The following is a 27,183-nucleotide window of genomic DNA, read 5'->3' on the forward strand; positions in this document are numbered from 1 at the left end:
AATTTCAGTAAATAGCTTTAAGGACCCAATTTTACGTTATTCGGCCAAAGCAGAGCCACTTGTTCTCTCTAGATATTACCACACTGCACGTTTGGGTCGATGAGATAGGGGGGGAAAACACGGCTATTATTTGTTCTTGCTGACAATGACACAAAACAACCGCTATCAACAATTGCAGACTAAAATCAGGGAGACCACAGGGTTCAGCTGTTAACTAAGTCAGAACAAGACAGTGTTATAGCATGGTGCTTGTACCTTGCTGAAGGTCGCCATTAATTCACATTTTCTGCCACCAGTGTTGGTTTTCCAATCAGCAGGTGACAGTGGTGGGTAGATTGCTTTTGATTTATAGCCCACCCTGTCCCTCTTACCTGCTCAATAAAGACTTCCCCCACCACACAAACCAGCACCACCAGCTGTCACTCACATTAAGAGAGTCCTACTGCACACAATCCATAATAGAAGCCATCTCTTTCAACAGAATATTTTATACTGAAAGACCTAATCTTTAAAGGATTATAGTAGGAATAATCTAAAGAAATATTTACACAATGTCCTCTACTAGTTGTTTCTATACATGCAGATCATTTCTATTTCATTCTATTTCAATTAAAGTTTATTTTTGATCGGTTTCAGTGTGACGCTCACGCGTGTGTATTCAGACGTGTGTGTTATTGGCTTACTGTGTGTTTTAATTATGTGCGTTCTTTTTTTTAATCACACCTCATTTTACGGGAAAGGGATGCGTTTGTAATACAGCATTTCTATTATAAAAAAACACCTTGTGATCATTTTTATTCAGGCCTTATGTATCGTGGCCAATTACATCGGAGCGCATATAGATTATCGGCAAATCGCTGCCTCCGAACTAAATAGAATCCTTCACTGCCGTTAACAATCATCATTAAAACTAAACATAGAACTTGATTTTATTTGCCCCTCTTCTGATAATATTCTCCATAGTGTGTGCGAGTTAAACTCAGAAGAGAAATGCTTTGAAACTTGTCAGGATATCACATGGACCAGCCTTGACGGCGGAATGTTTGGTATGCATCTTCAGATAAATGAACAACAGGTGTAAACAGTGTCTCTACATTATGTGTTCGGAACACAAAAGCCACTGTAGATTATCACAAATGACAATAAACATGTTAAACATTAAAAGAATACTTTTAAATCCTCATCAGAGTGAACAGATGCAAATGTATATGTATTTTGGGATCACTGTTTTAAAACATTCCCCCCTACACTAAATGGTGGAATGGTTTCTCCCACCATGGCAGCGTCTGTCCTGCGTAGCGCTGACTGCAAATCAATGAAGCCAGTCAAACAAACAGGGCTGGGCGATCGAAGTTGGGACAATTTACGGAGGTTTCTGTGGCAGGAAAGTCGACGACAATAAGGATATGTATACAGCTATTATGCATAGAATTATATCTGTGTGTCATTTAGCGGAGTAAGGAGGATATCCATGCCCACTCATTTTCGACTTATACAAGGAGTTTGATGTATTTCGGTAGAAAATTGTAGCTTATCTGAAAAGAAAACTACCCTCCCTATTCGAATTGAGGATGATTTTTGCAAATTCTGGAAACCCACTCAGGACTCCGTATCGCAAACAGGTAAACACGCTCACATTTACCAGCCATCCACCACACATAATAAAGCACAAAGCTGATAGAAGTCGCTAAAAAAGGGGGTCTGTCTGACAGCAGCACACAGCCTAAATAAACTTATAGCCGACGCTCAAACAGAAAGAAGAAACTTGCTTTGGTTCGGGCTACTTATGTAACGTTCATTTGAAATGGCATGCGTTGTGTTTCTGTGCGTGATGAAGCATTCAGATAGGCCACTTATGCATACATGAGAATACCTGCTGCTCGAGCTGTGGTCCACTGCTGGAGGGATACAGGCCTGTGACCACAGTTGATGCTGTATTCTCTGGTTATAGTGGCCAAATAGTCGACTGAACCCTCTAATTGCATGACTTTGACACATTTTGGATTATTAAAAAAAGAAAAGTACACGAGCTGACAACGAACACCACTTCACAGAAACTCGATCGAACAGATGTTTGCAATTTCCATACTATATATATATATATACGTTTTTTTAAACCAAAGGTCATCTAAAATGTAATTCCCTGTTTGCTTGCAAATTTGTTTTTCTCTGTCTTCCAGAATGATAGTATGGCTGTTCCATCTAGATTTTCTTCTTCTTCTTCAAAACTCCCTTCAGCCAAACGATTTGAATTAGCATATTTACTCTGAAGTGCTCGCGCTGTTATCCTGTGGCTAGAGCTCCATGGGCGAGGCCTGTTACTGGAAGCCCTGTGTATTTCCAGTTCGGATATGACAGGCTCTGCTGGTCTGGAGCTGGCTGATAAGATGCCGTCCTCTCCCCCATCACAGTCTCTCTCACAGTCCTGCAGTAAGCGGCTGCATATGTATGAAAACAGAGAAGGGAAGTTTTACTCACCTGATGCCCAGACTGAAAATGTAGCTCGGGGCTCTGTGGCAAGCAGTCTTTAAAGAACGACTTGTCTTGTAGTGCTAGTTCATATGTTATGAACTATTGCTTGATTGTATCCAATGCATGTAAAAAAAAAAAAAAACCTGTGATGATTAAGACCGAACTAGTATGATGACACATGCACCAGTGAGGTCTTTTAGAAAATATGTGGTGCCAAACTGAGGTTTATTCAGTGTAAATTAAGGAGTAATTCCTGTTTATTTGGTAATTCATGTTAAGTACGTTTTTGGCCTGAATGTTGCCTAATCTGCAATTCTGGTAATCGCCTCCAAGAAATCGGGAAAATCCATTTACAGTCACGCCACGGTTATGTTGTTTGTAAATGAGGACTCGTCATGAGAGCAACTGTGACATATTTCTCATTTATAATAGTGCAATGTGATGATAAGGTTTTTTTAATTTCATTTTCCGAGAATCGCAAAGGATTTTGTGACTATACTCTTCTGTCACCTATTCACGTAGCACCAGTAGCAACATTATTGCTGGTGTCTTTATGGCGATTACTGACGGGCAGTTTTTTTTTTTTAATCAGATAATCCTTTGTCTTTAATTTGTGGAACAATTTAGTTTGCACCATTATGCTGAAAGTTCATTATTTGAACTTTGTGACACAGACACAGAAATGAGAACTTGTGCCACCAGTAAGTCAAACTTCTGTCATGGTGAAGGCATGTGAGGCTGTTGAACAGTCTGTCACAAGAGAAGATTCTCTAGTCTTGACTTGGGTTGCTCAAACCTGTCACCACTTCATGCTTGGGATTCCTTCAGCTTCCTCCCAGCTTGTGATTCCTCAGAGGGGGGAGGAGGGGGGGGGGGGGGGGGGGGGGTGTAATCAGTGTTGGATAGTAAAGAAGACAAATTCCCGAATAGGAGAGCTCGATCTCTCTCAGACTTGACATCTGTGTCTTGTAAACATAAAGCTAAAAAGTTGCCCAATCGCTGAAGGATTTTAGATTCCCCCCCCCCCCCCCCCCCCCCCCCCCCCCCTTGTCAAAGGGGAGGCATTATAAGAAATACTTAGACTTAAAAAAAGGAACAAAAATGTAATAGTACGTGAAATTCAAAGTGCCAGTTGTTTGACTTTTTTATTTTCTGTAATCTCAGAGCAAAACAAATTGTTTTTTTGTTTCTTAAATAAATACCAGAGGTCACTGAAACCATTCTGAACATATTTCTAAAGCGGCTCATTAATGACAGTGCTCAGGTTAAGAAGCTACAAGCCCCTGTGGGCCCTGATTGTGCTGACTGCGAAGGTGTGATGGAGATTTTTCGGCAGATATGTATCCTCACACTGGACAGAAATCAACGTGATACTAATGATGGGGTGTCCAGACAGTTTCCCCCCCCAACTAATATGTGACCATATGTGACTGACTTGGTGAGGGCACACAACAGGCCTTCATTGGTTTGTGTATATGTGAAGTTATACACAGAGAGACATCTAATCATGTTTACCTGTTTGGTCTCTCCCGCCATTTCCAGACGCAACAGCCCAACTTTTATCAGCTCTACAAAGCTCTGGAAAACCCACTGTACGCTGTTTGCCCAGCACCAATCAGCAGACGCAGTTATCAGCCAGTTGGTGAACGTACTGGAGTTTTCTTTGCAGCGTAATAATCTCCCTCGGGAGGTGGCGGAGAGCAAAACAGAGCTAAAAGAGAGGGCTTATTGGTATTCCATTCAACAGATTGCCAGAAACACAACTGTAAAGGAATGCTAATGTCACTCTGTATGTGCTGAATGTGTATATAAGCACATTTGTTTGCTAAGAACTTTGCAATATCAACTTTGAAAGGGGGAATAATGTCAATACTATTCAGCTCGTTACCTCTGCCCAAAAGTGGCTGCAAAATTAGTTGTTGCAGGTTTTAAGAGTAACTTAACTTCCCCATAGAAATTGTATTTCTGCGGGCCTCCAGTGGTTTAACTTCACACCTTGCTGCAGTAATGTACAAGTGTACATTGTTCTCTCGAAAACCGATGTTGAATACACTTATTGTAAGTCGCTTTGGATAAAAGCGTCTGCTAAATGACTGTAATGTAATGTGTACTCCAGGGTCTCTCAGTACACTCTGACATCAGAAGCACACTTCTGACTCCACTCGACCACATCCATTAGAGATGCTGGTTGTGGTCAGAGGCGAATCATTCGTGTAGACTTGAGAACTTTGAACCTAGACGATAAACAATATTATTGAATTCAGTTTTTTCTGTGTTTCCCTGTGTATTCCAGCCACCTTTTGCCCCGTCGTCACACCCCATGGCTCCACCCAGCCCGAGCAACCACAGCAGCAGCAGCAGCACTGTAGGCTGGGACCAGCTCAGCAAAACGAACCTCTACATCCGAGGCCTGTCCCCTTCAACCACAGACCATGACCTGGTCAAGCTCTGTCAGCCGTGAGTACCGCACTTCCTCTCGTCATTATCTGCTATTGATCGGCCATTGATTTTTTGGCCTACTTAGTTTCGGAGTTTTAGAGAGTAGTGAGAATCGGCGGCGGCAGTCGTTTTTGACACACATTTGTTCAAATACAAATATGGTGTAAAAATGTAAAAGGCGAGATGTAAATATGCATATTTTATTAGTAAAATTGCACACTTATTTTATTGAAACATCCGAAACTGTATTTATTTTTGTCTTTGTTGTAGTTTACAGTAGTACAAGTCCTTTCTAATAAGCTGACTTAGCCATAGGTTAGTTTAAATATCTTCCAAGAAATAATTTAAGATTTTATTATCTTTCTATGAAGAATAGAGTCGTTTTGGACCATGCAGAGTGCGTGGTGAGACACCTAAGGATTTATGTGTATATTTGAAATTATAACAAATGCAGCCGTATTACAGACTTAATTTAAACATGAAAAATATATCTGGGAAGCCAAACAAGGACAAAGTGTATATGATGAGCATGTGTGGCACAGCAGCAGGGGTTCCATATATCATGTGTGTGAATAAAGATGAGATATTGTCAGCTTTGGGCTCATCTACAGCTCTCTTTGTGCGCTGATGCCTTATATTTGCTGAGCAGAGAGACCACCCTGGTGCCTCAGAGATTTTATTCCCTCTTCTTTCCGAGGCCCTGACTTCAACAACACAAAGCTGCAAATTCATTCTTTGTGTGTTTAGAAATATATCACATATTGAAATTGGCCTCAGCAGTGACACTGTATTTTATTCTTCTTTATTTTATTTCATTAAACATTCAGATGGATAAAAAACAATCCTCAAAATGATTTACTGTGAGAATGTATTTCTTTTTACTTTGAAATTATGGATTGATCCACAAATGGATCTTCGGATTTAAGACCAACCTAAATGCCACAGTTTAATTTTTACTTTTTAATGTACAGAAATACTTCTCACTTCAAATGTGACCAAAAATATTGGACGTGCTGGTAATCACTATGTACATGTCGATGGTTAAATTACCCTCCTGGTGAACTGCAGAGTACATCGTGGCTTTTATCACAGTCACTGTGGATTATATAGGTCATTTTTAACATGATACCTATGGGCTGAATTCATCCACTGTAGTTGGCCAAATGGAAAACACACATTGAAGGAAATATATTTTAAGAGAGGCCTATGTACATTACGTAACTCTCAATTTTAAAGATGTTTTTTTCCCACTTCATAGAGTATATTAACTCCTCTGGGCTGTGTAGATTGAAAACAGTACAACAAATATTTTTTGTATTCGGTAACTCAGTCTGTAGACAGTCTCATACAGTGGTTTACTTTTTAAAAAAGGACTGTTTAACTTTGCACTCGCATGCAGGGGATTTTAAGCACCACATGGAAACCACTTCCTGTTTCTCATATTTTTACGGTGATGTCATAGATTATTGCTCAACCCTCCCTCTCTGCGTGTTTTATAACTGGCTCAGTCTGGTACATAATCCAGCTAACAATGCCTCGCCTATTTGCTCCTCCCCTAGGTATGGCAAAATTGTATCAACAAAGGCCATCCTGGACAAGACTACAAACAAATGTAAAGGTGTGTGAAGTTGTTCTTCTCTTTCCTACACTGCTCTCTTTTATCTCTCCTCTGATGAAGTATGTATCAAGAAACCTCATGAATCTCCCGGCAGGATTTTTCAACATCGTCAAAAGAGAATATCATTTTAATATGTTCTCAAAAATTGGTAGATGTCCAATGTGGGAATTCTATCAAAACATCAAGTCATTCGACAGCTATGCAGTTGTGTCAGATGATCCGGGCAAGTCAGGAAACAGAAAGCCAGGCTGCTTAAAGCTGCCTCCCAGCTGATGTTATTTTAAGCCCTCAGCCCTTGTCTGCCGGTTTGTCGCTGCTGTGGGTGTTTCCTGGGAAGAAGTAGCCGACTCCTCCTCTTCATGCTGAGTGTCGGCGTTGGTCTGATTCTGCCTAGTGCTGATGGGATTAGGAGAATGTTGTCACTCTCCTCTGGATTATGCAGAAGCAAGTTAATTGATGGCTCTCAGTGAAAAGGGGCACTGTTAAAGACCTTGTAGAGCTCTGACTGAATTTAGCAGAAAAGCCAAAAAGATGGTTTGGCAATAACTTTGTGCGGCCTTGAGTTTCTCTCATTTCAGAACTTGGCTGTGATAACTAATGCTGTGTCTCAATTTGTATACTTCCGTTACTAAACTTCTATGTAGTACACTCTGTGGTGTGTGAATTTTGACAGGGCAGTGTTCTCAAATCAAACGCGCTTGTTGTGCATTTACTGGAAATGATGAACGCAACATTTTACTGTTTGTTCTTTTTAATGGCAAATAGCAACCGGATGGAGTAATAACAATTTGAATGCAATTGTCGACGGCCAAAGTATCTGCCGGCTTGTTTGCTCACCTGACAATTATATTAAAACTGAATAAGAATGAACTTGATTTTACTTTTCCTTCTGTCTCGCCATTTGAATAGTGCGGTGTTCGCCGTAGCAAACGCAACCACTGCAGCTTCCTAAGCTACCCTTTTTACAAGTTTGGTGGTCCCTCCCTTTCAGCCTCGTAGCTTAGATGGCAACCATTAAGGGTGAGAAGTGTCCAGCATTCCGCACGCGACTTTATGACTCCTATAAGTACACCGTCCGGGTGCATTTTGCCATACTTGTCAGTGTGAACGCGCTTATGCACTCAAGTAGCAAGTGTTAGTACGCAAGAACGCAAGTTGAGACACAGCGTAAGACAAGGATTCGCATTAAACTTTGAGTACCGATGTGACTCGGCTGAAAGCGCCCTGACATATTCACCTTAATTAAGCTTGAAAAGGTTAAATATAGCAGCTGCGGTAGAGGGTAGGGACCATAGGTTCACCCTGTTTGTACCCCCCCAGGACAAAGAGCCGACCTGAGCCATGAACGTCACACTGGTATCTGCATCCTCAGCGCATTTCTACCTCTCCTTCCACACACACACACACACACACACACACACACACACACACACACACACACAAAAGCTCACTTAAATACAATGTAGACAGTTAAATATACCAATATAATACAGAACATACAGACATACACATTGTAAATTAACATAGCGAGACACGGTAAATAAAGTTTTGTTATACCTCCCTATGAACACACAACCCATCACCATCCGCCACACAGAGGCATAGGTCCTCCCACACAACACTGAGGCTCAGTCATTTGTTTGTGCTGGCTATATCGAACATTGTGCTAACTGTGCTGCTTGTCTCCTCAGGATATGGCTTTGTGGACTTTGACAGCTCCGCCGCTGCTCAGAAAGCTGTGGCCGCCCTGAAGACCACTGGTGTCCAAGCTCAGATGGCGAAGGTGAGGATTCATTACAGTCTAATCCTGATATCACGCTCATACACGTCACCCAGTAACCCCGTTTCTCTTCCATCTGTCTGGCGAGGAAACCTAAACCTAATCTTTGTGCTATTAGATAGCACGACTGGAATCCTTGACTGCAGAGTGTGTGCTCCCCAACTCGGTAGTGACTCTGAGAGTTGAATCATGAAGGAAGCATGTGCTGATAACAGTAAATATACAGGTTGTGTCTATGTAACTGAAATTTGATTTGAGGCTCAGTTTAGCACCAGATTAACTGAGGGACTTGCATCTATTTCCAGAATCAATGTGACAAATGTGCACAAAGTTGTTGAAGCTTGAACGTCTCAGTTTGCGTGTAAATAGTGAAAAGTGTCTGTTTGATATATAATGACCTGCGAGGTCACAATGTCAGTTACTTACAGACGACATTCACAGTGAGCACTTAAATGCATTTAACTGTAGTATTCTACAGAATACCCCGGGGAAGACCCAGAACACGCTGGAGAGATTACATCTCCCAGCTGGCCTGGGAACGCCTCGGGATCCCCCAGAATGAGCTGGAACATGTTGCCGGTGAGAGGGAGGTCTGGGTCGGCCTGCTTGCCCTGCTGCCACCGCGACCCGACCCCGGATAAGCGGTGGAAAATGGATGGATGGATGGATGTAGTATTCTATTGAGACATTGGCTGTGTCATTATAACAGCATGCTGCTTTTTATGCTGCCACCTGCTGCCCTCTGCATGGTGCTCCGTCTTTCTCTCTTTCTTATTTGTCTCATTCTCTCCTCCATCTCATGTCCATTTTTTTTTTTTCATTTTGGACTCTATTTATAATCTATACGTGTCTGCCTTTCCCTGCATGCATATCCATCATTGATGGTTCTCAAAGGTGTTCTGTCCGCTGACAGCTCCCAGCCAGGCTTTCGAAGGGTTTTGCATACGAGTGGCGCCAATAGTCAGACTATAGAGGGTAGAGATTGGTGTCGCTGACAGTGGGATGACGTAGCAGAGACATTATCCACCATGTGGACATGTTTAGGGAGCTGAGACTAGTATTTCTGTCTCCTTCAAAGCACCATTACACAAACAAAAGATTATTTTACTTAAACCTTGCAAAAATGAACTTGCAGCAAATGAGGCTTCATGCTGCAAATATGTTTAAAAAAAAAACATTGGCAAACATTGCAGGAAATACAAAAAAAAGTATCTTCTACAGTAGATACAGTAGATGCATTAAAGGTTATTGCACTATTGCAGCTTTGGGAGTTTTTTGGATAAAGGGCTTTTAAGTCGGACTGTAATACTTTAATATGCTCTCTGACATCAGTAAAGGAAGTAAATAATTGTGTGTTGTTATGGTAACAGGAACCAGTCAGGGGAAATTAGTTCCCATACGACACCGAGCAAGAACCCTTGGCCTCATTTCCCTGTCTGGGGATCTGTAGAGCTTCTTGACATGCCTCTGTGCACCCATTTTACTTTTTTAATTAAAATAGAGCAGCTCCAAGGGGCTTGCTGAAGTTTAATCTTTGTATTGTGGAAGGTAAATGCCATTATAAAGTGTGAGCCTTTCACTCTAGCTTTATTCTCACTATTGCTGAAGCTTGTTTGGGCTTAATGGACTCTCTGACAAAGGTCCCTTTTCCTGTTTTTTTTATCTGCCCAGGCACCCTTAATGGACTTTCTCTCATTATTATTTCAAAGGCAGCTGGTGGGAAGTGGCCAGATAAGAGTTTCCCTTCTTTTTACCATGTTATTCCAATTCATGTCTTGTAATACTCGATTCTGTGCTTCCCTTTCTCTGTATGCATATTAGGCATTTACCGTAAGTTATTAATGTAGTCAACATTGTATATCATGGAATTATTTTAGATGTTTTTATCAAGCTGCGGGAATGACATTAATAGAGGAATGGCATTGTTTAATATTGTTTCTTGTGACCGGAAAGTCACAGTGAACATGGGCAGAGGAAGTGAAAGAGCAGCACTCGCTCTTTGCCACACTTGTGAGGGCCCTTGGGGAAGACACTCAAATTCCCAACTGCTTCAGTGGAGCTGCTGAGGGGCCAACAGATAAGGCTGAGACGGTACTGGGCCCTCACCAGGTGTGAATGTGGAGTATTTAGTTCCGAAACAAAAAGCAGAAATTCTACCCTAATATATCCTTGTAAAGGTAAACGTGTGTATACTGTAGATCACATACTTTTTACAGCATCCTACGCATCTTGTCTCTGTAGTGAGGCAAAGAGTAGCTTCACATCCATCTTCATCAGCTCTTCTTCCACAAACGTGCGTCAGTCACAGTTAATGAATGACTGATGGGTGGTGACCCATCCAAAGCACAAACGGATGTCTTATCTCACTGCCATGTTGTTTTCCCTCCGTTTCTCTGAGCCTTTTTTCATACATGCTGTTGGTTTTCTTTCTTTCAAATTTCTCTCAAGTGATGAAAGTCGGTTTAAAAACAGAGACGCTGCTGTGGTTCACTTACTGCACCAATAGAACATGTGACCATTCACTTCACCCTCCGACTCTCTTTGAATAAGTCACGAATATCATTTCTTCTGGAATACAAACTATGTCACAATAAAGGCCAAAACGTATCTTGCATGAAGTAATGTATACAAACAGAAAAGAAACCAGCATTCAATTTTTAACAATTTGCCTAATTGGGGGCTGATAAGTGAACACTTACCAGTTTAAATGCTCAGCTCTGTAAAAGGTCTCCTGCTCTCTTTTGAGTTATAAGAGCTGCATAGAGCTGAGGTGTTGAAACGGATGCACCCCTCACTCCATCATCCCATCTCTCCTTCCATCTGTGTTCAGGACCGACTCCTTGTGATTGGACTCCTTTCACTGTGTTTTGTTGAATATTTGTTCAACATTTCTGTTGAAATGTTGACTTTACTGCCAGTGTACTAAATCAACCTGTCCTTGTTAGCTGACTCTGAACAACACAACGCTGATGGATATTTATGTTGGGAGGCCGCTCTACCCAGGGAATTGTTTCCGTGTCTTGTGTTTCTGCTGATGCTATTAAAATACAGCAAGAAATCGGCTGATGTGAGCCTCAAGCTACTGTGGGCTGCATGCAAATGTCTTTCCATCACTGTTCACCATGACCCTTTACTACCTAAAACCCCCAACAGAGACAGACAGGAAGAAGCAGAGACATGTTAACCCCTTTACTGATATCCCTTTTAAAGTCCATTAAACGTTTAGCCATTTCCAGGGATACGTGATATGGAATTTTATGGAAACCCCCTCTTCTCTTGTCTTTGTTACTAAAGCCAGTGGGAACGTGATACCACAAAGGAATGTTTTTGTGTTTTCCAGGTGTTTCAATAATTTCCTATAGTGTAATTACATTACCTCTGGCTTCTTCTTTCCCCTTTTTTTCACTGTCCAGCAACAAGAGCAAGACCCGACAAACTTGTACATCTCCAACTTGCCTATGTCTATGGACGAGCAGGAACTGGAGAACATGTTGAAGCACTTCGGCCAGGTCATATCCACACGCATCTTGAGGGACTCCAGCGGAGGCAGCAGAGGAGTGGGCTTTGCAAGGTCAGATCATTGTGTTAGTCATTGTCAATGACTCGTGGTCCTGAAACAATATTAAGAGATAGTTAGCATTTTAACTATGTCAAATATGACACAATGGTATGATTAAACTAAATAAAGAGACGCCTTTACTGCAGTAAACAGAAACATTACCACTGTGTGGTATGTTGGCTAGCTCTGGCCTTCTGTGTGGAGTTTGCATGTTCTCCCCGTGGCAGTGTGGGTTCCCTCTGGCTTTCCTCCCACAGTCCAAAGACATGCAGCTTAGGTTAAGTGATGACTCTAAATTGTCCATAGGTGTGGATGTGAGCGTGAATGGTTGTCTGTGTCTATATATGTCAGCCCTGCGAGATAGTGGCGACCTGTCCAGGGTGTACCCTGACCTCGCCCCAATGTCAGCTGGGACCTGAACAGGCTAAGCGGTTAAAGATAATGGATGGATGTACCAGTGAAATGGAAGTGATGTCAAGGAAAGGAGACAATTGGCAAGATCTCCTTTACAACATTAGACAACAAAGACTATGGGAAATGTGGCTGTTAAGATAGAATACTGCTGACTATACCAAAGGATCCGTAATACCAACAACTAGGAATTTCAAATTGTTTAGAAAGATTTAAAACTCTGATTTCTCATCATAAAAATCCCCATGCAGTTCAATGCAGAATAGGTTTCATTTCTGAAATGAATACTTAAAAACACATAGCTATGGTGACTAGAAAAAAGGCGGAGAGAACAGTTCATGAATGGACAAATGGAAACTTCTGATGAGAAATAGTTTCACAATGACTGGGTGATTTAATTATAGAAGCACCAGCCGTACTTGTACAATCTGACGTTTGAAGGTAACCCTGACAGGCGGTGCCAGGGTCACGAATGACAAACATCATAATGCCTCATTGGAATGTTTGTGTAAGTGGGTGTGCACTAATAGGTCCGTGTGGCCAAATGGTGGAGAGTATACAAGTCTTTTACAACATGTGTACATTTTGTCTTTTATAACTTCAGGATGGAGTCAACTGAAAAATGCGATGCAGTCATTTCTCACTTCAACGGAAAGTTTATTAAGACACCTGCAGGTGTTCCAGGTAAGACTTACAGTATAATGATCTTATATTGCCAGGTACGCACTGCATGTAAAATATTCTAGTTCAACTGCCATGCCATAAATATACTACGTGAAAGAAAATTTCCGGATTTATCTTATTATGGCTTTAATTTGTACAAAGTTAATAGACAGGATGAAGTGGTCAGCCAACTGATTCTTGCCTCCAGCTGGAGTCAGTGAGTCTGCTGCTCATACATACTCGGCCCTAAGGGGGAAGAGCACAGACAAAGAAAACGTGAGAGAGAGGGAGCTGCTCTGTGTGGCGTCCGCTCCCTCTCTAAGCTTTTTAATTGGATTATTAGACTGAAATAGTCTCTGCTGGCCTTGCCTCCTTTAGGAAGAGGAGGGGATTACAGCTCCACAGCTGCCAAGTTAGATGTCTGCGTTCCCAGGCTGGCTAGTAAATGTGCACTCACAGGCTTCAGGCAGTGAATGACTGTATGGCAAGCAATAACAGACGGCAACGCGTGTGTGAGATAACGTTTAACGCGAAGCCTTTTACTGTATTCTCTCGCCACTGATCTCTCTTTAGCGCCATCTGAACCTTTGCTGTGCAAGTTCGCTGATGGTGGACAGAAAAAGCGACAAAGTCAAAATAAATTGACCCTGAATGGTCGCGGTTGGGGACGGGACGGTGACAACAGACTGGTAAGTGGTGATGGAAACCGACCCATAAATAATAAATCTTAAGTGTTAAATGATAAACAACAGAGCGTGTCACAAATATTGATGAAAAAAGCAGAGGCACTTTAAAGTGACTCTATTGTTTAGTGTTGCTGAAGAGTCATCGTCTATAAATCTCACGGATCCTATCAGTAGCTACTCATTTTTATTGAGTTGTAATCCTGGTTATGTTCCCTGCTGTTAATTATGAAGACTTTTGTAGCCAAGGGTGCCCTCTTTCAGGTGTGAGCACAATAGATACACAATGGACCGTCGTTGGGATGATGTTGTGTTGGTTAAGTGTTAGTGTCACAAGCTTCTGTTTAGTCGCCAAACCTGTGCCTTCCTTTGTTCCCAGGCCGGAATGACACTCACGTATGACCCCAGTGCAGCTGCTATGCAAAATGGGTAAGCTACAACAACGGAGTAGATTGCTCTGTTCGTGGTCAGAATACAATTCATTGGGCTTAACTTACTTTATTTTATTGAATTACACTTTATTCTGTGTCCTCAGATTTTTCCAACCATCATACAGTATCTCCAACAGGATGCTCGCTCAAGCATCCATGTCTCCTTACATGTCTCCGCTTTCAACATACCAGGTTTGAATCCCTCCCTTCAATGACAGATATGTAGCTTTGACACTGTAATTCAACAAAGACGTTGCATTCATCCGTTTCACACGCAGTAACTCAGCTCACTCGTTTGGGTGTTTTTTTGAGGTGTGGATTAAATACGTGGATGAGTGTGTGGACAAAGGGCACAGTTGCCTTTCATGCTTGTTGCCGTCACAGTAGCATGTGATCTCTGGAAATGGCAGCTGTTCAATGCCGGTGTGTTTACACTGTGTGTTTGTGTGGTGCTCCAGGTGCAGAACCCATCCTGGATGCATCAACCCTACATCATGCAGCACCCAGTAAGAACAAAATCTCTCCTCATCATCACTGTCTTCATCACAACTCTATCTTCCCTTTTTTCTCTTTAATCCAAACATTTCCCTCTGTGGTTGTAACAGAAGTGAAACATTTCTCTGTAAACAGACAGACACAATATGGGAGAGTAGTAGTTACACATAAGGTGACGCTGATCCTTCAGGATTTACAGTACTAAAGTGTTTTGTATAGGAAAGTAAAAACGACTGCTTCGGAGAGGCTATGTGAAGCTGTGTATTTGATGACAGATGTCGAATATTTTTTTTAAATCACGGATGGGTTTGAACTGCGAGAGAAGACTCCTTTCTTACTTTGAAAAGGAGCCAGCATAGATGAGAAAACACTGCTAGATGCATCAGGCCAGCCAAGATGCTCATAGACAACTTGCTCAGCTTGTTACATTTCACCTTCTGGTGTGGGCATTAGATGTGAAGTCTGAGATTACTGTTACTCTTTGCCTGAAATCCAATCCTGCAAAAAAAAAGCACATTAACGCATATACATCCCAGATATTCTGCATACTTTTTGTGACATTCTATCATCTTTAATCTATATGTTTTTTGAGGAGTATTTCAGTGTGTATATATATATATATATATATATATATATATATATATATATATATATATATATATATATATATATATATATATAGTAAGAATAAGAATATAATAAGAATATTCCCTCAGTGACTTTGTGTGCTACAAGCTGCATACATCCCTCTCATCTGGGCACACTTTTCTTCCAGGGTACTGTGATATCGCCCTCTATGGACCCATCTATGTCACTACAGCCTACTTCCATGATGGCCCCTCTTGCGCAGCAGATGAGTCATCTTTCTCTGGGCAGTGCAGGAACGGTGAGTGAACTCAGCATGGGAGAAGAAATGAGTTCACACATTACACTTTATTTGAGAATGAGGTGTTCAAAGTGCTCCATTAAAATGTATGGCTCATCTCTCTCCTTCGTTGTGCAGTTTATGGCCGCCAACGCAGCTATGCAAGGAGCGTATATCCCACAGTATGCACACATGCAGACATCGAATGTTCCTGTCGAGGTACGTGCGTCAACATCACGGCAGCCTGATGTGTGTCAAAGCATTATCGGGATTTAAAACAACAGCTCATTGTTATTTTTCCGCTCTCTTCCAGGAAAATGGTGCACAGTCACAAGTGGATTCATCTGGCAATCATTCCCCATATTCCTACCAACAAACAAAGTAGTGCTGAGGTAACGTTTGGACAACAGCTGAAACAATCATGTCTACAAAGGCAACGGATGCTAAGGATCTTTTCACTGTTTTGCACAGGTTCTGCAAATGTTTAAGTGAGACTATTTTTGGTCTCATTTTCATAGAGAATATCTGAGTTAATTCAGTTCAAATTATTTATATATATATATATATATATATATATATATATATATAAATATTAATATATATATATATATATTAATATATATATATATATATATATATATATATATATATATATATATATATTAATATATATATATATATTAATATATATATATATATATATTAATATATTAATATATATATATATATATATATATATTAATATATATATATATATATATATATATATATTAATATATATATATATTAATATATATTAATATATATATATATATATTAATATATATATATATATATATATATATAGTTTGTGATTTGAAAAAGTCTTATTTTCATACTAGAAAATGTTTATTTTTGACACAGGATACAAGGAGGACTCGTGTGACTAGTTGTTCAGAGTGCATGATAGTAAATATGTCTTGTTAATATTTCCCGATTTTTTTTTATTCTGAGGACTTTTTTTTTTAAGCCAAACATTTTGAAAATGATGTTTTTGTGCTTGCTGTGTGAGTGTTGCTATGGTGAAGTGTTACCTGTTGTTTTCTTGTAAAGTGATTTCTCTTAGTACTTTAGATTGATCTTGCCGTCTGATTTAAAACTTGCCTTCATAGTTTTGATACAGTAGTTGTACAGAACACCACAGAAGAGCAAGAATAAGCAAAACAATGTCGAGAGCCGTTGCCTTGGAACTGAGCTTTATAGGACTTTTTAAATTAAATCAATGTTATTGCTTTTCCCCTCCAAACTGATAGAAAAGTTGAAGACATTTTAGGAAAACATTTTAAAAGAAATGACTTCACATGTGATGATTTTATTGAAGGTAATATATATTTAGTAAGAAGACCGTACATGTTTCTGGATGTTGGAATGTGCTACCTTTTGAATCATGCCTTTTTGATTACTTGGTATTGTAAAATAGCTGATATTGAAATTGGTGGGGTGGGGGAATGAGAGAGCAAATTTATTTTGTTTATTGGTTTTTGTCTTTTTTGGGTGATGTTAATTGTTATTTTGATGGGGTGTGTCTTTTTCACTTTTAACTGAACAGCTAACAGGAAAACTTAGACTTACGATTGTGCAAAAAAACAACAACTCATCAAAGCCTTGTTGTAGAATTTAGGCAAAAGTTCAGCGAGTTGGGGGGTTAAATGAGAGGAATATGTATATTTTATTGCACCTCGCTCTTTGACAGGAAACAAACAAACTAGGCACTTTCAAATGTAGTTTACTTCACCAAAGATTGTGCACTGAGGACATCCTTTGTCTCTTTAACCAGGACATGAGTGACTCTGCAAACTAGATTGCAGTTTGGACAGTGTGCCTTTTTTGTACAATTACATTCAGTTTCATAGGTAATAGTAAGTACAGACACACACAAGCAGACAGGAAGCCCTGGATCCAACAAGAGATTAATTTCATACTTACTGAAAAATGGAAAAAAGAAAAGAAATTTCAACTATAAAAAGATAGTGCTATGACCTTTAAAAAAAAAAAAAAATAAATAAAAAATGTTTGATCATAGTGGATTAAAGCAGGCTTTTTGATTATGGTCCTCCAATAAGCCTGTGATTCGACCTGGTGGTCAGTCAGCTATCTACCTCAGAGTTTTCTTTCTCCTCTGTACTAGGTCGGGTTAGCAGGTCCAGCCCGCCCTTCCAGACCAAATGCCACGCTCAGGAGCTGGCCACATACAGCTATTTCCTTATAGGTTGTTTTGAATACTTTTTGATTTTTCCTTTAGACCTATTTTTTTATGATGTATTATAGTAATCATTAGGGCGACAACATGTTTCTACTCATGTTCTCACACACACTCAGTTTCGTGGTTTTGAAACAGCTGCTGCTTTTTTTTTTGGCGATAGATTCCAGAGGCTGATTTAAAAATGTTAAAGACCAACAATGTCAACAAAACGTTATGGCGTTGACTGGATCTGTGCTCTTTTAAACAAACATGTTTGTTGCTTTGTCTGGGGGGGGGGGGGGAGGGGTCTAGGCAAACATGCGGCAGCATTTCCTCTGTAGTCAGCTTGGGTGTGAACCAATGTAAAGGGCCGCTGTGATTATACTCGAGATTTCTGTGTGAGGCCTGAGACTGAGAAGTAATGCTGTCTTGTGAGGTTAATGCTGCTAGTGGTGTCTGAACCAAGTGCCATAGTATCTGGGTCAAGAGTTGCAGAGGTGCACATAAGAAAAACTGCTCGTATAAGTATCCACCATGTTGAACAGTCATTAAGTTATATGAAAAGAGTTCTAATTTATGACGATTGTTGTACAGAGAGCTTGAGGAAATAAGAGATTTTCATAGAGCTATACATGAAAGTTTATTGATTTTATTTTTTTTAATCTCGTGCCACACAATTGCCAGTGGTAACTTGTATGTACAGTTTAAGGAATCGTTCCTCTGTAAATTTGTTTTGTAGTGTTTGTTCAAGCCAAAGACTTTTGTTTTGTTTGTTGTTTTTTGCAGTAGAAGGTCACCTAAGGTTTATTCTTTTCATTTCTTTGGCATTTGTGAATAAACTTTTTCAAACTTTTCAACTTTTAATACATGCTTCCTCTTGTCTTTATTGTTGAGGAGAGCTACTGTTCTTCATCCTGAATCCCGAGTACACCTGTTTTCCATTTTATTGAGTATAGCAGGTTGCTAACCTTGGATTGATGATTAGGTTATGTAAATACATAATTTGTATTGTCATCCAGTAAATAGTTGGAACAATAAATTTGAATATGATGATGGCTGTTACTGGAGCTTGGCTGCAGCCTCAGAGGGCTGGACTACGAGCACGGTCTCTCACTTTGTCTCTCACATTTTGATTTATGTTTAATAAGGAATCTGGCCTTAGCTGAATTTAGAAAATATGCATGCTTTCTTCAGACAGTTTGAAATATCTTGTTATTTTTAAACATAGGGCGAATTAAAGATACTTGAGTGGTTTTCCATTGACAAGTTCAAAAACACAAATGGAAGAAGAAAAGAAACATCTGTTCAGGTCCCCCATCAACGCAGGTGCTGACAGAGGTCACTTGGCTGTCATTTTTCTCCTAGATAGCAGACTCCATTAATGTGACAGTGACCTCCTACCTCACACATACATGAACCAATATTTCAGAGATTCTTTCCGTGAATTAATGAGCCATTATTATCTCTGGCAAGAAATAGTCTGCCATGGACGGAAAAGTAACTGTGATGTTTTCCTCCACAATGTGGTGTAATCACAAGATTATTTAATTAATGACAAGATACAGACACTACACCTATTCCATATTAAATAGCTATCAGACAGTTTCAGTCCTCTATGCCATCAATGATAATAACTGATCTTAAGCTCTGCCTTGTTTCAGTACTGATAAAGTAAATGTATTCTGCAATCTGTGCAAGATGTTATTCCTCTGTTGAGTTGGTTTATAGTATTTAGGAATTGTCCGGCCATAGGGTGAGGACCTGGTAGGGATTAAACACTGTTACATGGTATTGTTGACAACATACGTGGCCTGGACATGGTGAGTTAGGGCTATCGGGAAGTATGGCGTACGGTGGGTGGATGGATGGGGGCGTCTGTGAGCAGGCCTTGCCATGGCAGATGGGTCCCCACGGTGTCCTGCAGGGTGTTGTGCCACCCTACGGGAAGCCACCAGCTCCAGACGAGGAGCAAAACTCACGCTCCAGCTGTCTGTGTTTGTGCCACCTGCGCTTACAAGCAATGGAGTTGAAACCCCCTCTCCCCCCTGAAAGACAGCCACTTTCCCCTGAAGCTCTCTGCTGTCCCCTCCGTCCTCTTCTGCTCAGTAGGAAGCACCATCCAGCCATATAAAAGTAGACAATTTAACATTAATTTCAAATGCATTTTAAATAATCCAATACATGTCATGGTTTTAATGTGTCATGGTAAATTGTAGAAATGTGACGGGAGTCTTAAAACGGAATGCTTTTTCACCTGTTTTTCGATAGAGACTGAGGGAATAGAGGGGCAAAGCTTATAAGAGAGTCAATACAAAAACACTGGCATATATACGTCAGTTTAAAAATGAATATACACCAACACAATTTTCTTCTGGCAACAGCAAATTTAGAGCCTCAAACACATTACAATTATGATCATGAGATGCATTTAAAAAAAAAAAAAAACTATACTTGTAAATAACATTTACTGGTAGAAGGCAGAATCTAGTTAACAATATCATCATAATATCAGCAATTATACATAACCACAGCATCAAACACGTGAGTCAATAATAACCAGTTTACATTTTGGGTGTGCTACAAACAGCTTGCATTGTTTAGTATAAAACAATGCAAATCCAGACACTCCATTCAGATGAACACTGTGCGTACAGCACCACCTAGAGGTGTCAGTGTGCAAAATAAACTGTATAATTGTTTTGATACATAACCATACTAACACAATGGCTGAATTATCAGGACACTTTTCCAAACATTGGCCTATGATTTCCTTTCATTGTCTGCGCGCTCGATTTTTGTTATAAATGATAGTGTACAAAGATGTGTTTGTTGGTGTCAGTTATGCTAAAGAAACGTAACAACAAGTATGATCACTAACTTGTAAACAAATCTAAGGTGAAAATAGTGCAGATTGGTGGGTTTACGCTGTGTGTGTATCAGTGAAGGGATGAGGCCGTTTCTGTGCGTGCATGTGTGGGTGGGATCTCGCTCACGTTGCTGCTGCAGACACCAGAGTGGAGCAACAGTCCGAAAACTAGTTTGGTGCTACACGATCATTCGTCTTCGCTGTCATGGAGTCACTGAAGAGCAATCACCGCTCCCTGTCATTAATAGGCGGTGTCTTCGTGTTGTGTGTTCAGCTGCAGTTGGGTCTGACGGGAGGTAAGAGTTCTGAATCCTCGCTCTGAGCCGCTACATTTACGCGATATCCTTTTTTTTTTTGCAGGCTACCATAGCTATGGTTGTAACCTTACACAGCCGATGAATTTAGCCTTGCGTAGGCCTTACAGTAACCCGCTGCGCTTGTATTTGTTTAGTGTTTCTGTCGACATCTCATGCTTTTCACTCTAGAGGGAGACGTATAACATTTTTACCGTAAATGTATCACTGTCCGCAAACTAATTTCCCTGAATGTCGACACTGTTGTTTCGCATATGGCAACTTTTGAACCAACACATAATGGTAGCGTCCACGGAACTACGTTTAAAGTTGTGCGCTAACCTATGTTGCGGAAAAAATCGTTTGCAAAAGTAATCAACACAAATTTAAAACCAGTTTTTTTTTTTGTGCGTTGTTCTAGTAACTTGAGACCGACGACAACAAGTGGAACAGTCTAGAAATGCTTGACACCGTTTACCAAACACAGTCCGCACTGATTAAGAGGAACAGTGGTCACAAGGGCAGTTTCAACTGTGCAGACACTTACAGTCTGTTGGGTTGTTTGTAGAATGGTAACTATCCAAACAGACATGACGCAAAGCGGTTGTAGGATCTTAATTAAAATGTTGATTTGGATAGTTGTTAGTTTAAGTCACATATTTTTTGTTAAAGTTCCCCCTGTGGCCTCTCAATCCTCCTACACAGATGCACTCAGGTAAAATAATTCTAGATGGGTCAGGGGTCAAATCTTTCCATGGTTTCCCCTCAGACTGCCCTGCAGATGGACGCACCTGGGTGCTGTCTGGAGACGGATGTTACCACTTCGTCCACGGAGAAGAAGACAAAATCAAAAGCTACACTTTCGAGAGGGCAAAAACCCTCTGCCAAGGATTTGGTACCTGGGACATTTTATTTTCAAATATCTTTTCTTTTTTTTTTTTTTTTAAATGGACTGTATGTTTCCTCAATGTGTGTGTGATTTGGTTGTCATGCATTGCTTTGCTTTTTCCAGAGCTTTTGACCATCCAGAGCGCTGAGGAGAATGACTTTGTCATCAAATATAGCCCGGAGGTGTGGAAAAACAATGTCAACATTTGGCTGGGACTGTATTATGACACAAGCAGTAAGTACCATGTGACCGGAGGACTGTGAAAACATGCTGGATGACTTCCATAAGATAATATCTGATTTTCTATAACAATCAAAAAGGAAAAATTACAACTTTTTAAACAATTCTTTGGAGATGACAAGGCGGAAAACCGACACTGAGGGTTTTTCGTTTCAGATGTTTGTAATATACAAGTAGTCAGTGTGAACTGGTAGTATTGGTTATCTATATATTTCTGAGTACTTTTCGGACTTCCTGTCCAAGTCCGCTTCGAAGTTAAGCGCGAAAGCCTTACTCTTGAGTAACTCGAGTAAAGATTATCTCAGATATTTTACAGTTGTTTTTTTTTGTCTGCTGTGTCTATTCTTCATTTTTCTTGATTTAGAGAATATGGAGCACTGTCTGTAAACTTGCTTCCTATTTCATGCCAGCTTCTTTTGAAAGGTTGTATGACAAACACCAACCTCATCCTCGTCTTTAAATCCCGGCATGAATCCTGTTATTTGAAGCAGTCATTGAAGGCACCGTGTGGGGGATGCTAAGCTACCAGAAACTCTAAATCACATTTCAATGAATCCTGAGGAGGGAAATGCATTTACATTCAACATTATTTTGTGTTGTGACACAGTTCAGTGTAGTTTGTGTGAATGCTGGAGGAAGCCCTGAGGCAAATCAAAAGAGAAACGCTAACACGGTTGACATTACCTGTGACAGTGGCTGTATTCTCGCTGGCCGTTATGCTGGCGTACTGATCGGTTTATGTTGTCAGGTGACAGCATGAAGTGGTTCGGCGAGCAACCAGTGGGATTCAGTAACTGGGAGGACAGCTCTGCTCCAGCAGACCTCGTGCCCTTGGATACGTGTGTGGCTCTGCACACCAACACTGGAAAGTGGGAAAACGTCAGCTGCCTGGATCAGGCAGAGAATGGAGTGGTCTGTGAGACAGACCAGAGTAAGAATTAACATTCAAGGCCAAAATGTCTGTAGACCTGTTGAATAGCTGTTTATTGTGACTTCAGAAGATATGCTTGGGATTGTGTTCCACTTGCCTCACAATGTTTGTTTTTCTTCCTTCAGAGGCAGAGGAAGTCAAGCCGAGTAAGTCGACCTTAGAGCTGTTTTTGCTGTTTCTTTACTTATTCCTCAGAGATTTCTTTTAATAGCAGTGACCTTCCTTGCATTGTTACTTGTTCTCCTCCAGAATCGAGCGCACTGCTGTCCGCCCTGGTCATTCTCAGCGTGGTGGCTATCATGGGAGTCTCGGCGGTTATTTGGTTCCTGCACCAGAAACAAAATCCTGGCTCCACTATCCTCACAGCATTTGAGTACCACCCTCCGTTCCGGGTTCTGGACACAGACCGCTCCTGCCTGGTGGAGGCGGAGGAGACTGACAGCGTGCCGTAGGAGAATTCTATCTCTCTTCCAGGAAGCACCAGGCCCTCCCCACTGGGTGGGTGTTCACGCATAATCCAAGTCCACGTCCACTTTAAAAGAACAGTTAGTGAAGTAGTTTGGGGTTAATAACGTTAATGTTATGAATAATGTGGTGTGATTGTAAGAAAGCTGACACGAGGCTTACTTTTAATGCTAGCGTCTCACTGTGGCACATAAACCTCTCACTGCGTTTTTGTCATCTGCACTAACAAAACATCTGTACATTTATTTCAGATTTGTGCATCAGCAGCTTGGTCTACATGTCAAGTGTAACATCATTATTATCAGGCAACTTTTGGGATAATTATTTCTCTCTTGCATATTAAAAGTAACTTGTTTTTGCTCATTGAAAAAGGGAGGGATCAAATATAGAGCAAAGCTTTCATTAATGTTCAGTGATTTAGTATTGCATTGCCACAAACTTGGGGACTATCAAGAGGGAGATATAAGAATGTTCAATTGATGCTGCAAAGACTAAGACGACCTCATGTTTAGTCCCTAGTATGTATCAAGCTCCATAAAATGCTGGGTTCTACATTTCACATAATGCAACCAATCTCATGTTTGCGTTGGAGCCTGACTGCCTGGTAATGTTCACGTCTTTCAAACCAGTGGAGTGTCCCCTTTTTAAGCAGTATTCAAAGAAACAGGAACGCCAAATGACAGGCTATTAGGGGCACATCCATGTAAATAGCTCGATCGCAACATAAACCCAGCTGCAGTTTGAGAAATTGCCTCGTTATTCCACGCATGTAAATGTTGCCCGTGAGAGAGGTTTGCACAATGCGTAACGCAGAATATTTTCCAGGTAAATATATTGTTTTGAAATGACAAGCCGCCCTGAACCAATACTGCCAGAGAACGTTGTGGCTATTTTCCTTGCGTTCTGTCCTGGGCTTTTTTTTTTTTTTTTTTAATTGTGACAAGGTGTGAGACCAACCGGAATATAGCCAGTAAAGCCAAGTGTAGTGGCCATTTGTCGACTTCATCCAACTTAAACAAACAATACTCAAACGCCACTGATGCACCGTGGTCGGTATTTGTACGCAGCCAGAAGAGAGTGGATTGTCCATGCAGGATTCCGATTTTTGTGTTTATTGAATAAAGCGAACAAACGAACAAACAAACAAACTAACAAAACTCCTGTCGTGCTGTCTCTCCTGTGATGTGATATGCTGGTAAAAACTATACGCCCACCCCGGTGCATGCTGGTCCTATCCTTCTACTCGTATATATAGCAACAGGTGCCCACAGTAATTACCCAAAAAACAATATAACTAAACAAATTACTATTAAAGAGAAAACTAATCTTAATATATAAAACATCTACAATAATTAAACAATACTACTTATAAATGAAATAACAAAATACAATATCAAATAAATAGCTCCAACACCAAGTTTAGTCAAAAATCATAACACTGATGAAACTGTCTGCATTCATTCCAGGATAGTTTCTAGGTGGTCATGAACATGATCTACAATCACAGTTCTTCTGTCCTCTATGTACTCTTTTTCTGTGTTTCCTTGCTGCCCCATTAAATCCAATCTTGATCTTGATTTTGGTGTTGGAAATAATAGATCCTTCTGTGACATTAAAGACAATCAATATGTGGCTATGTGATGGGTATACGGAAAAATGAAGCCAAAAGACTTTCTTGTGTAAAATACCCCTCTTAATACTGTTGTACACTTTTAACAGCATGCATGCTTTTGTGCAATATTTGAGATTAACTGTGCAGGATCCGAGCCCCTGTGTGTTTTTCCTAATAAAGCATGTTTGACTATAAGAAGGGCTTGTTTTTGCTTTTCTTGAATTGATCTGAGTCAAAGTTCTATTGTAACAGGAAGCATTTGTTGTAATATGTCACCTTCCAGCCTTGGTTTGTCCAGAAGTGTGTCAAAAATATGCAGGTTGAGAAAAAAGAAGCACCCTACATTTTGTGCAATCTAGAGCATGTCTGCTAAATATATATGTTGTGCATAACTGAGGGGTAGAAGGACAAATTGGGGATAGAGTCTAATTGGTTCTGAAAGGATATCTAAATCATTGTCATCTGAAAATTGCCGCACCCTTCAAATGTCCAGTGGCTCTGTTTGACATCTCAGCGTGGGCCGGGATGAAACAGAGCTGAGGGAAGCGAAAAAAAATGTTTCCTTTCCAGTCATGCACATCTAATTTTAGACTTCCAAGAAGTCAGTCATCTAAAATATTTTCTTTAAATCTCCGCTGTGTATGTCTCCTTTTTTTGAGTGCTTTCTATCAATGTTTTTTTTTTTTTTACATCTAGCTATAAACTATCAAAGGCATTTGTGGACCAACATTTATTGATGTAGCACAACTAATAGAGAACCATAACAATAACCTTTTCCTCCAAGCAGGTCATTTCTAGATTTGGCCACAAGGTGGGACAGTGAATCACATTTCTGTCAAGTCACTTCTCTGACATTGCTGGGAGGGATTTTCTTCTACTTGTTAATGAGGTCCGGAAACATGGACGATAATCCGTTTGATGGTTGTGTGAGTATTTGTTGTCGGATAATCTATAGGAATACGGATTTGTAAAGATGACATACCTGTCTCTAGAGGAAACAAATACCGTGGAGTAGTAGATGAGGCACCGAAGAGCCGGTGTAAAGTTATAGAAAGCTTATCATGTCTTCAAGCTGAGGTGAAAGTCCTTGATGATTAAAAAAGTAATGTGTCCCGCTGTGGTGGCCAATAATTAACATGTTATGCAAGATGAAGTTCCAAAGCTACAGAAGAGCATGGCTGCAGTGTGGGGGTCATGTCATTATGTTATAAACTGTTGCTTCTCTCAAGGTGTGGTTAAAGAATTCCATCACAGAAAATGATGACGTTTGAAAAGAGTCTTGAGTAAACGGAGCTTAAAGGCTCATTTTATGATTCAAATATGAACAAAAAGCCCAACCACTACAACTCAAAACACAACCAAATCCGTCTGGAAGTGATTGACATGTCTTGACATAATAATGACGAGACAACACTATCTGTAAGGATTTGTTTTTTTTTACTCTGTCACACATTTGTTTGCTGTATATCAATATGACTTCATAAACTGAATAATTGCCAAAGTTAAAAAGGCGTATAGTCAAGTTGAAAAACACATTAAACTAAACTGATGTTTATTCATTACTCTAACATGCATTACTTCAATTGTATTGCAGCTGAAATGTACAGACTGGGCCCTTTAAAGTGCCTCAATTGGTGATATTTAAGCGGATATGTATTTCTGTGTTTATGTACCATATTTGCCAAAGCCAAAGAGGGATTCACACTTGTTAACATGCAACAAAGTATATCATTTAAAGCGATGTAGTAGCTGAATGCTGTGTGTAAGCCTCCGTTTGAATGGAACCCCTAATGGCACATTTAGAAAGCTTGGAGTGTGATTGTAAACTGTATACACATTGTAGTCTGGTCTCTGAATTGCTGTCCTCATCTCAGATGTTTTAGCAATTCTAATAGAATTAGTTAAGAATGAATAATGATGATTATCCAGCTGCATGAGGCCTGCTGAACCTACAGATTTTTAATTTGTTGCTCCTGTTTGCCAACACTTCCAACAGAGAAAAACACGTATTGACATACAAAAGGATGGTTTTCTTAAATGTGTTTTCCTGCACTGGCAGAATAATCATAATTGTAATTATGTTAATTAATTGTAGCACTAATACACTGAAAAGCCTCATTTGATTTTTTTGGGAAATAATGTAGTAGAATTTAATTAATTACGAACCTTTTGAGGCATAATCATTTATTTTTTTGTAAACATGTAGCTTAAGTGATTTATGCTGTAACATCATCTTTTTTTTTGTTTAAC

At 40.2% G+C, this 27,183-nt stretch overlaps 2 protein-coding genes and 1 long non-coding RNA gene across 3 annotated transcripts; all 3 read left to right on the forward strand.

The window, feature by feature from the left end:
• Nucleotides 1–1,313: 1,313 nt before the first annotated feature.
• Nucleotides 1,314–18,501, forward strand: rbms1b (RNA binding motif, single stranded interacting protein 1b). Its single transcript, XM_076108054.1, has 14 exons — nt 1,314–1,622; nt 4,766–4,929; nt 6,471–6,529; nt 8,221–8,312; nt 11,723–11,880; nt 12,884–12,963; nt 13,516–13,631; nt 14,005–14,054; nt 14,161–14,248; nt 14,515–14,562; nt 15,327–15,437; nt 15,555–15,635; nt 15,730–15,808; nt 16,320–18,501. Exons 1-13 carry the CDS (start codon nt 1,572–1,574, stop codon nt 15,799–15,801), a joined length of 1,170 nt encoding a protein of 389 aa, XP_075964169.1. The 5' UTR covers nt 1,314–1,571; the 3' UTR covers nt 15,802–15,808; nt 16,320–18,501.
• Nucleotides 3,503–4,765, forward strand: LOC142968315 (uncharacterized). The gene is made up of 2 exons (XR_012959034.1): nt 3,503–3,910; nt 4,015–4,765. It is a non-coding gene; the product is annotated as an uncharacterized LOC142968315 (long non-coding RNA).
• Nucleotides 18,502–18,646: 145 nt separating the features above from the next.
• Nucleotides 18,647–25,131, forward strand: cd302 (CD302 molecule). Its single transcript, XM_076108123.1, has 6 exons — nt 18,647–20,799; nt 21,566–21,691; nt 21,809–21,919; nt 22,674–22,856; nt 22,982–23,002; nt 23,106–25,131. The coding sequence occupies exons 1-6, from the start codon at nt 20,709–20,711 to the stop codon at nt 23,306–23,308; spliced, it is 735 nt and encodes a 244-aa protein (XP_075964238.1). The 5' UTR covers nt 18,647–20,708; the 3' UTR covers nt 23,309–25,131.
• The last annotated feature ends 2,052 nt before the right edge of the window (nt 25,132–27,183 follow it).

Source organism: Anarhichas minor, unplaced genomic scaffold, assembly GCF_050575085.1.
Source record: "Anarhichas minor isolate MPS153535 unplaced genomic scaffold, ASM5057508v1 ptg000004l, whole genome shotgun sequence".
Taxonomy (NCBI): Eukaryota; Metazoa; Chordata; class Actinopteri; order Perciformes; family Anarhichadidae; genus Anarhichas; species Anarhichas minor.

Coding starts and splice junctions, on each gene's coding strand:
- rbms1b (XM_076108054.1), top strand. CDS start 1,572: ATGATTTTTGCAAATTCTGGAAACCCACTCAGGACTCCGTATCGCAAA. Junction 1,623..4,765: donor GGACTCCGTATCGCAAACAG/GTAAACACGCTC, acceptor TGTGTATTCCAG/CCACCTTTTGCCCCGTCGTC. Junction 15,636..15,729: donor CATCGAATGTTCCTGTCGAG/GTACGTGCGTCA, acceptor GCTCTCTTCCAG/GAAAATGGTGCACAGTCACA.
- cd302 (XM_076108123.1), top strand. CDS start 20,709: ATGGAGTCACTGAAGAGCAATCACCGCTCCCTGTCATTAATAGGCGGT. Junction 21,920..22,673: donor ACTGTATTATGACACAAGCA/GTAAGTACCATG, acceptor TTATGTTGTCAG/GTGACAGCATGAAGTGGTTC. Junction 23,003..23,105: donor GGCAGAGGAAGTCAAGCCGA/GTAAGTCGACCT, acceptor GTTCTCCTCCAG/AATCGAGCGCACTGCTGTCC.